Source organism: Poecilia latipinna, unplaced genomic scaffold, assembly GCF_001443285.1.
Source record: "Poecilia latipinna isolate Pla-1442-1.1 unplaced genomic scaffold, P_latipinna-1.0 Scaffold141, whole genome shotgun sequence".
Taxonomy (NCBI): domain Eukaryota; kingdom Metazoa; phylum Chordata; class Actinopteri; order Cyprinodontiformes; family Poeciliidae; genus Poecilia; species Poecilia latipinna.
The window spans coordinates 8,915-19,580 of NW_015112757.1; the positions used below are offsets into that span (position 1 = coordinate 8,915).

The 10,666-nt window shown below is 39.4% G+C and overlaps 1 protein-coding gene across 2 annotated transcripts; it reads right to left on the bottom strand.

Moving 5' to 3' along the window:
- Positions 1 to 5,338: 5,338 nt before the first annotated feature.
- Positions 5,339 to 10,652, bottom strand: trappc3 (trafficking protein particle complex subunit 3). 2 transcript variants are annotated; one of them, XM_015028971.1, is made up of 5 exons: positions 10,533 to 10,652; positions 8,485 to 8,582; positions 7,196 to 7,295; positions 5,988 to 6,170; positions 5,339 to 5,550 (listed from the first exon to the last, which is right to left on the bottom strand). In XM_015028971.1, the coding sequence occupies exons 1-5, from the start codon at positions 10,557 to 10,559 to the stop codon at positions 5,431 to 5,433; spliced, it is 528 nt and encodes a 175-aa protein (XP_014884457.1). In that variant the 5' UTR covers positions 10,560 to 10,652; the 3' UTR covers positions 5,339 to 5,430. The 2 variants fall into 2 exon arrangements, with proteins under 2 accessions (XP_014884457.1, XP_014884456.1); XM_015028970.1 differs by lacking the exon at positions 10,533 to 10,652 and adding an exon at positions 9,575 to 9,758 and having other exon boundaries at positions 5,341 to 5,550.
- Between the last annotated feature and the right edge of the window lie 14 nt (positions 10,653 to 10,666).

A 10,666-nucleotide genomic window follows, 5' to 3' on the forward strand; every position in this document is an offset into this window, starting at 1 on the left:
TGAGGAGGGGCAAAAAGAGAGAGGAAAACAAGGCAAGAAATCGCAAAACCGTGAAATAATAAGGCCCGAAAAATAAGGTTCTTGAAAAGGAGCGTCTGCAAACCTCCTCCTGATCAGATCTTGGAAAGTAGGAAGAACAAAAGACCGGGAGGAAATTGAAAGCAGAGCGAAAGCAGCTTAGCAGCTCCCCATCCAAAAGGCCTGGAAGAAAGGGGAGACGGAAAACTGAAAACAAGGCATTAAATGGCTCTGCATCACCCAGCCGCTGTCTGGATGTCTGAACCCCTCCTGGGACCAGACAGATAACTGCTGGAGCAGAAGACTGACTCGGCCTTTGGACCACTTTTACCCTGACGATGAACGCTGAACAAAGCAGAAATTTCTCGACAAACAGTTGATCCAAGATTAGCCGCACATTGTTTGTGTCACCTGACTCTGACCCGTGTTTTGTTTTGTTTTTCCTGTGTTTCAATGTATTCCACACCTGCAAAAACCCACATTGAGGGAAATGTAGGAAGTTTATACTCCTTAGTGCTTTGTTTGCATGTGGGCCAAACAAGTTTGACACTTTTTTTCCCCCAAGTTTATTGATTCCTGAATGGCTTCTGGCAAACTAAATTGAACTTTTTATCATCTTACTTCTTTTTTCCAATAATAAGTAACCTCTTGCAACTCTTTCACACAAGCAGTGTATTATGTTCGAACTTTAGGTGGACACCAATGCCACGCGTCACGTACGTTTCAATTCAATACATCAATACATTTTCTTTTAATCCAAGAGGGAAATTAGATGTTGTTGTAGCTCACATACAAACTTCTTCAAAGAGAAGGTTGTATATTCTGTCATAAACAATGGTGTCATCAACACATTCCTTAGTAACTCGTTACTCTAATATGACCTTTTGTTTCATAAACGAGTAATCTAACGCGTAACTATCAGGTTATAGTTGCGTATCCAAGTCAGTTTGTTACTATACATTTCTCATTTTAATTAGTAAAAACATATATTGTTTCTTTCCTCTTTTTTCTCGGGGCGTTACGTCTCACATGTAACACCAGCGACACAACCTAAATAATGGAGGGAGTTCAAGGCCCTCACATAACAGCTGGATTTATACTGAGATCTAACATTACTGAAGGCAATTTTAGAAAATTCTGATTAACTACATACAAGATATTGGTTGTAATGTGACAAAATGTAGAGAAAAAAAAACACTAGATGTCAACGCGATCATGAACAGAAGAGCAGAGCAGGACAAATTAGATTTATAGGAAGTGCTCGACTGTTTGCGAGTGAATAATGACTCACAATCCAAATAGCTTGCAGACGCTGTGACTGAATACCAAATAAACTCGTAATTATCTCTCAAAACCACATCCACATTTGCTTACTGAGGTGCTCGCGAACATAAATCTAAGAAGTGCATCTCGTCAAACCGCTGAAATCAAACAGTGTGTCTAAGTAGACGACTCTGGCGCTCAAGTTTGCATATTTTAGGTGTGCGACGTTGGTCGATTTAACACTTGTTCAGTTGCCTTAGCCTCATGTTACTGCACAACATTTCTACCACAGACACTCACTTGTTTATTGGCTTGTTTCCCTCTCTTTATTCATCGAGGCCAAGCACCCCGCTGCCAAGGCTGCCTTTTCCGCTGACCAGATGCAAAAACATACATTGTGGAAACCGAAGGAAGTCCTGGATGACTGAATCTCCAGTCATCCACTCAGAAGAGCAGAGCACATTTCCCATCAGACGCAGGACATTTCCCGAACTTCTACACGGCAGACAAATATTAAAAAAGTAAATGGGGGGGGAAATAAAGTGATTTATTCAATGAGAAGATCTGAGAAAACAAAAAGGACACGATGAGTAATGGTGGGTGAAAATCGATGAGGTGGAGGTAGAAGAAAGCGATGCGGTATTTATTTAATAAGCACAGGTCAAATCTGACTCTGCGTGCTCGGCTTTCGCTGTCACAGCGTGCCTTTCACCATTTGTTTTCCATAAACAGCACATGGAAACATTTATCTGGCTTAAAGCAGATCAGCGCACGCTGTCTCGGGCCTTTAACATTTGCTACTTGTTTTCCAGATCTGTCCTAATAAAGTTTTCTGAAAAATATACGCAGCCTTTATAAAGAATATTAATAAAATGAGATATTTTAATAGAGAACAGCAGGCCTGCTGAGTTCAGGCATTGAACAAGCTGTCTTAGATTGATTTAAACAAACGTGAAAGAGAGAAGGAAGGGGGAAAAATATGACAGTATCTTCAAGTAGTTCCCCGCGGCTCAGCGAGACTTAGGTGTCTCGAAAACCCCTTTTTTTTTTTTTTTCCCCCAACCCTTGAGTGTTTTGATTCTGCGACAACATCTGCAGTCTTGTGAGAGGGAATAGAAATCCCATCTGCCCGCTTATGAGGAGTGAAGTCATAATGGAGCATTAGGTTGAAGTTTTCATACCTCTTGTTTAATGGGCAAAAACTGTTAAAACCATCAACAAAAACTCTCACGAGTCCCACAGTAGAACCCTGGTTCTCAAAGTGGGGTTCACCTGCCGCTGGTGGTACTTGGCCTGACTTTGGTGAATTGTTTGTATTAATTGTAAGGTAAATGCAAACGTGAGATAGAGGATGAAAATGAACTAAGAAGTCATTGCTGCTGGTTAAAGGTAAACAGGCCTGCTTCTCCAAAATAGGACCCCTACTAATTTTCATCACGAATTGCAATTTATCACACAATATATCACAATGGCGATAACCATTTTAAAAATTTCAAGAAAACAACAAGCAGTAAAATACCCACTTAAAACTCCTGAGCCCTGCTTGGAAAACTCTACAAAGACGGTGTTCGTTGGAAAGCTCTATTTACTTAGGTGGAACTTGTTATAGAATATGTGAGAATCCATGTTATGGCTCTGAGGGCTGCAAAGCAAGATTGCGTGCTTGGAAAAGGTCATTTCAGTGTGCATTAACACCTGAGTGCGAGTGTAGGAATGGTAATAAATTCATCCTCGTTTTGGCCTCCGCGCGCAGCATGTGTATTTGTCAAGCCCTTGCGAGCATATGGTGAGGGATTCGGGTTTTTCTCAAGTACACAAACTTAGCTGTCCATTCATTTCCAGGTAGACAGCTATAAGCCTGCCAAGTAATCTGCATCATGAAAAAAAAAAAGGAGATACCTGCCCTCGTTCAGGTCCAACATACACATTCCAGGCATTCAGGGTGCATTGATAATGTACTCGTAATGTTTTGAGAGCTTGCCTAATGACACAAAGAGTTTATTGCACAGTGCCGGCCCTCTTGGTGCTTCCACTTTTCAGCGGTGATCACTTTAAATAATCAACAGGGCAGACAGAGGCAATAATCAGACCCCCTATCCCTAATACATCTTGCAAAGATCAAAGGTGGCATGATGTCATTTACTCTCTGATCCTGAGCCAAATCAAAGCCAGAGTCTGTATTGGCATTGGCCACTCTGCTCCGCCATAGTGGATCGTCTTTCCATATTCCTCATCAAATAATAATAAAAAAAGGCCTGTTTATTTATGTTTTCTGGCAGCTCCAGGCGTTCCTCTTACAAATAATGGAATGTGTTTTTGCAACAATACCTACCTTTAGCCAAAAAGAGCCGGTTTTATCCTCACTCTCCGGAGCAACGAGGGTCTCAGGAAGGGAACGCAATGTAAACAGCGACCTCTGGTGGCTGTTGGAAGAAGTCTACATCAGTGCCATGCTCAAGCAACAGAAGAAGGAGGCATGGCTTCATGTAACAGCAGCTATAAAATAGGATGTGTAGAGCCTGGAGGTTTCCAGCAGCTATTAGCTGACAGAGTTTTTTCCAAGAGGAAATCCCTATCTGACAATCTCATCCTCGTAAGTGCTTTCAGCCGTCTCATGAGTTTGGTACAAGTGTTGCTCTGTTACAATGAAGAACAATAGGAAAAACATGTCTAATGTTGTCATGGAAGCCATACCAGATTTTCTTTCCCTCTTTCTTTAAATATGAGGGGAGAAATGATTTGTGTATGTGCGAGCACATTGGCAGTTTAAAAGCCATCTGTGTTTCTTGGGTTATTGACGAGGTGCGTGTTGGGACAAACCGGGGGGTTCTGCTCGTTACTTCTGGGTGATGCAAAACCATTCATAGGTGTGAAAACCACAAGTGAGCACTTGCAAGCTTTACTGGACACGCACACTCAAGACTCATTCAATGTACTTTGCACAAACACAGGCCTGGTAACAGATCCAGCACTGTTCCAACTTCGCAAAGCACCTATGGCGGCGTCAAGGAAATTATCTCAAGTAGAAATATGAGCCTCAAACCTTTTCATATTCCATCAATGTATATTCTCAATAATCAGCCCCTGAACTGTCACGTCCCTTCTCCTTTGCTAAGTCTTACTCTAGCCGGTTAAAGTCTGTTTCGGTTCTAGCAAGTTGGGTGTCTGTTCTTCACTATGTAGGCATGAATATGCGTAAGAACATGACCAAGAATGTGGGAAAGCAGTCGATACTCTGAAGTAATTTTAAGCGTATACCTTTGGGCAACCAGTTTCTCCAAGATCTCTCATTACATTTCTGTTCATTACGTGATGCTGTATCCATTCTTCCACAAGTAACACCTTCACTTGTCCAGTGGCGTGAAGTCACGGGGCAATCAACAAATGCACTCAAATTGCTATACCCAGCTCAACCTGGCTTGTGCCACCCTTGAGACGGTTCCAAACAACAGGGAGGAACCGCACAAGATTTGCGAATGGATAAGAAACTGGCCGGGCTGCCTGGGAAGAACCGGTTAAAGCCACGACTGTGAAGGCGGGCCTTTAGAAGACAGTGGTAACTCATGAGCAGCTGCAGATATTTGGATGATTGTACTCTGGTCAGAAGACACCAAAGCCCTTCAACGGACATGCTAAATGCGACGTGTTTTGGAAACCTAAGATTGCACATCACACTTAAAACATAGCCCACCATGAAATGTGGTGACTGCATCATGCTGCAGGAATGTTTTCCCCTCTGTGGGGACGTTAAACCTAGTCAGAGTGGATGAGAAATGGATGGAGAGAAATACAGGGAAATCCTGGTATTAAAGACCTTTAGAGCTCCATAAGACTGGAATAGGAGAACGCCTTTCAGCATTTCAGCAAAGCAACCCTAAATATACAGCCTAGTTAAATTTTAATGGCTTAAATCAAAGCATACAAATGTGTTGGAACAGCCTATTCATATAGTCCAGTGCCAAATTCAACTGTGGTAAAATGTTCTGAAATCTCCCAGTGAGAAAAGGATCACGTAACATACGTTGATTAATGTTGATTTAATTGAGAAAAAATGATATACATAAATTAATAAACATGCCACGCATCTCAAACAAAAAAACAAAAAAACAAAAAACACCTAAACAAAATAAAAATGTCTTTGTTTTTCCATCACTCCTCTCCGGCTGGGATGTTTTCTTCAATCCTCTTGATGAACTTCATGCGGATTTCTGTAACGTTGTCCCCTCTGAGACTGTCCTGGGCAAACTTCACATCCACTGCCATCTGGACCTGCATCAGATTCAGAATGTCACATGCTTAGGTCCAAACAAGACTCAAAACACTTCAAGAAAAACTCTTCCTTTGACAGACAAGCTTTTAACAGCAAACTAAAAATCTTAAGTATTTTATGAACCTTCAAAATACTTTAAATGAGTCTGTCTAAAAAGAAATCTGCAGATTATCAGAAAAGTTATACATGCTTTCAATTTGTAAATTTTTAAACGTACAACTTGAATGACAATGAACTCTGTCTATGTCCATATCCTTCTGTTAAACACAGTGACTTTATTAACTCATTAGGATTTTCAAGAAAATTTCAATACATTTTATAAACTTCCAGCTGCACATGCACCAAATTCAAGATCATAAACCACGATAGCCACGTTATTTTATCAAATCTGACCAAGTCTTATTCAAAATGGGGAAAACTAAGCGACTGAATTTACCATCTCCAGGGCTCCTCTGAGGACACCACACAATAGATTGGAGTAAATGAGCGTGCTGTGGTTATCTGGCAGCTCCACAAAGTCAGCCAGCGGGTTGTTCTCCAGAATGAGAGAAAATTCATCTCCTCCTGGACTCCAGTTGGTCACACTGGGGGTAATTCCCAGGTACATCTTAAATGCAACCTAACGGACGACAACGATGTTGAAGAGAAAGGTGAGAATGGGGGGAAGAAAAGGAAAACAAATCAGGGTCTGGATAGGAAATAAAATATTTTATTTGTTGCACATTTATTCAGTCAAGTTTAGCTGGACATGTTTTGTCTTTAGTTACTTTTAACGTCAAAGAAAATATTATTGAACAAACCCCTTAAAATAAGTATTAAACAATAAATGATGAAACATTCAATAGATCAGTTACATTTACTAGAGTTATATTTTTGGGAGTAGCTCTACTACAGTGTACTTTTTACTTTGACTTGAGTAATGTTATTACAAAGTATGGCGACTATTACATGAGCAACATTTCCAAATGCTTTATCCTCTGCGAGTAACGTTCTTCCATAGCTGACTGAATAAATCACTTCTATGATATTTGAGGTTCAATGAGGGGCCAAGCGATATCCCAAGGCAAGGCAATCATTAATTGTCGAGGCCAAACTACTGTTTTCTGAATAAGCGTGGTTCCATCTGTGCGCTGAATCTCCTCAAGCACGAAACAATAATATCTGGACCAGCTGAACCTAAAAGCTGCTTTTCTGTTTTCTTGTCAGGGAAGTCATCAAGAAAAATGGATTTAAGTCCAAGAAAACCACAACGTGTAACAAAAGAAGAAAAGCAGGAGGAATGCAAATCAAATTAGGAACAGAACTCTTCCACCTGACATGCAGACTACTAAACCTGCATTTCAGGTAATGCTGTATTTAAACCTTAGCAGTTTTAAAGACAGCATTTTTGGGTCAAAAAAGGTCATGACCACAGCAGGTGATCTTAGTTTAACATTTAGGATCAATGCTAATAACATTATCCTGTAAACTTTATGATTTTCTCCTCTCCTTGGCCTTAAACATATGATCTCCTTTTGCTCTTTCACCCATCATGTGTGGGGGTGTTTTGATCTCTCTAATCTGAACTTTTAAGACCTCCTCCCACCCCCAATCTTCCGAGACATTGGCGGTCACGCTCCAATTGGTCTGGAACCTTCCAGTTACCTTAGCGATGACATCAGCTGTTTCTCGGAAATCCTGACACCTGCCGATGCTGGAACGCGCCAAGAAGTCCTCAATCAGACGCACTCCGATGTTGTATCCCCTGTGAGTGAGAGGGAGCCAGACAGAAAGGCAGCAGATATCAATGCTCGTCTCCACGGTAGGAGAGAGGTGTAAGAGGCAGAAATTATATGGAACTCTATCCTTCAAGACATTTTTGCTTCACACACTTGAAGCCTTGAACTGGCTGCCAATTGTGACGAAAGTCAAGACAACTTATCCTGACTGCAGTTGGAAGCCAATTAATGTGTCCTGATCCTAATATGGCCCATCTCTGACCAGTTGGGTGGAAAACTTGAGAGTGGGCAGAGAACATTTACGACCTTCTTTGGGCAGCTGAGACATGTCTAATCCTGCTCTAAGCTCAGGGCTGCCGTACAACCGGAGAAACAAAGCACACTCAGTCCAAAGATCTGCCGGCTTGAAGGGATGTTTTGAAGTTTTGGGGGCTACAAATCCATGGTTTTGTCTAAACTTTTTTTGCTGCAGGATTACTGTATCCAGCTTGGCCGTCAAGAGATGTTTTGTCTGTCTTTAAAACTAGTCTCAACATTAGCTACTTCTAAAACTTTTTTAGAAAAAAAAGTCTTAACAACACATGGATGTGTGTGAGAAATTAAATCTTAACATAGGCCACAGTATTGCTGATCTTACAGCAGGAGAATGGCCAAGCTACACTTAAGCTTGTGGGACTGGCAACCAACAGCGAGCAAAGTTCAGGCAGTTTCTTTTTTACGTATTCAAAGATACATTTTCACACATTGTAAAGTGCTAATCTTAGTGTTACACTATTAAGTATATGAAATGCAATGTTCACTAGAACGCAGAGATGAACTGAATATGTATAATTTGATAGTCGAGCATCCTGTCCATAGGTGACATTTGAGCACAAAGTATGTTCACAATCTTTCCCAAAGACGGTCAGGGATACAGTTTTGTTCTTTCTGGCGCAGAAATGCCTTTGCTTTCACTTACTGGTTCAAACACGTTTGTAGCAATTACCAATGTAATAATGGTCAATAATGTAATACCAAGCCATAATATAATGACTGTAATAGTTTCAGTATAGTAAGCAAATAACTGGTGGTTATATGGTGATGGTACTGAAAATTAAGGCAATGCACACATTCTGCAATACCACAACAGAAATGACGATGAAACAGATTTTCTTCAATTGAAGTTAAATACACCAATTTGCTTCAAAGGTTCACAACATTTAAAAGTGTACTTACATCTTGTCCAGCTGTTTATTGACTTCCTCATCATTTTCATAGTCTTTACAAAGCTGGGTCACCAGGGCCCCATAGGTCAACGTGAACAGCTCAGAGTTCTAAAGGAAAAAGCACAGCGATGTATTTAGTTTTTGAACATTTACTGCTTCAGTGATCATGGGTTGGTAAACTAATGTACACCAACATACCGGTAGCTATTTAAAAAGGTAAGATAAAACATTTACATGAAAAAAGATGTAAGATTTTAATGAAACTGACATTATTAATCTGCGACAGGAATTTTGACAGGTTTTAAAAGGAACAAACAAATCATCAAAATTTCTAAAACAACAAATCAAGACATTTTTGTGCTATATAAAAGTATCAAGAAATACACTGTTAAATTTAAAAATATCTGCTAAACTCCTATCATGCCCCACGATGAAATGATACGCCATTCCCCGCAATGATGTGACTGGCAGCTACATAGTGCTTTAATTTACATTTTTACTTTATAATAGCTTGATTCAATATTTCTTTTGGTATTTTACATGTTAATTTTTTTTTAAATATGCCTCGGCACAGCATACACAGTATGCTATAGTTACATAGTAATATAATTACCTCGTAGCCAACAATGGTAAAACACTCAGAAGAGACATATTATTAAGCCTTTACGAGTTGTTTTTACTACCTAAGAATGCAAAGCCCATTTTCTTTATCCGCTGAAAGATGATGCTAATGTCGGGATGTGGTGCTACTTCAGATACCAGAGCATATTAAGACAAGATATTTACTTTAAAATATGCAAATTAACAATAAAAACCAAACTAAGCAATAAAAACCCCTCATGACTGCATGTAAGACTCTATATTTTTAGCTTACATGCTATACGAGCTACACTTCCCCTAGAAGCCACCAATAAATGATAGATAAACGTAACAGGTTTTCATGATTTTAATACGTTTTGTCATACGTGCATAAACAACAAATCACGACTGTCAAGTATTTGTTTGACGAAGATATGAAGTAGTTTGCTCTAAAGTATATATTTTTTCAAAGGTTAGCATTTTGCAACTTAGCTAGCTAGCTCCTATGGCGTAAATCCTACCATTTTCTTGCTGTCTGTCGTTCGGTTGGATTGCCGAGACATCGTGGAAAGAGTTACAGGATTACACGGGAGGTAATTCGAGATTAATCCTTTATTTATTTGATTCTGGCTAAGCACTTAGTTCCGTAATCACTAGTTCAGTCACACACTTCCTGTTGTCAAAGTTAGCCAAATAGAAGCATGAGTTTCCGCTTTGCTTAAAAGCTTAAAAGAGCGAGGATGTGAAATAGAAAGGCAACATAAAGAGTTAAAAAGTAAAAGGAGGATTTTGACTAAATAAGAGAGCAACACAGCTTATGTTTCAGAGCGCTACACAGTATATGTTTTTTTATAATTTGGGAAAAGATACATTGGGACATTTATTTTGAAGGAACGCGTCTGCATTTCGTCAATTCCCCCCCACCCCCCCCCGTTAGTATGTAGAGTTACCGCCCTCTAGTGACCATTAGGATAACTTCATCCTCAGATTCTAATAGACATACAGGTGCATAAATTAGAATATATTCAAATAATTCAATAATTATTCTGACATATAATTAACTGAAAGTCATATTCATTATTAAGAGTTTGTTTCTGTCGATGTCTGTCATGAATTTGATCTATACTTAATTAAAAACCAAAATTAAGTTTCTCAGAAAAATAAAATACGACGATGGAAGCGTAAAAGTGCTGACATGGGCAACCAAATAATTACTATGGAAACTTACAACAAGATCGTTTTATCACTATAAAAATAAATATTACACTATAAATTATTTTGTACATTTTCAAATCATAGTATACACAAATTTAGAAAAAGATCACATCAAATACCGGACAAAAAAATAATAAAATAAAAAGCTATTCCTAACTGTTACTTCATCAAAAAAAAGTAATAAGTAAAAGTTGTGGGTGTTGTTGTAATGGGAAAATACAACTTTTTAAAAGCAAACTGCCAGTCACAACATGGCGACCGTACCGTTTGGTTTGTTCCGGATAAAGACATCTCTACCCAATATCGGATGGAGTTATTTTGTCTCAATAGTAATGCCTTGGTTTAACCACTAGATGGCAGCATAGGTGTGCGTTCCTTAAAGTCCAGAGACAGGCACT

Excerpts from the sequence above, each read along its gene's own strand:
- trappc3 (XM_015028970.1), bottom strand. The coding sequence starts at position 9,616 with ATGTCTCGGCAATCCAACCGAACGACAGACAGCAAGAAAATG. Across the intron at positions 7,296-8,484 it reads AATAAACAGCTGGACAAGAT|GGGATACAACATCGGAGTGC; the intron begins GTAAGTACACTT and ends TCTCACTCACAG. Across the intron at positions 5,551-5,987 it reads TCAGAGGAGCCCTGGAGATG|GTCCAGATGGCAGTGGATGT; the intron begins GTAAATTCAGTC and ends AATCTGATGCAG.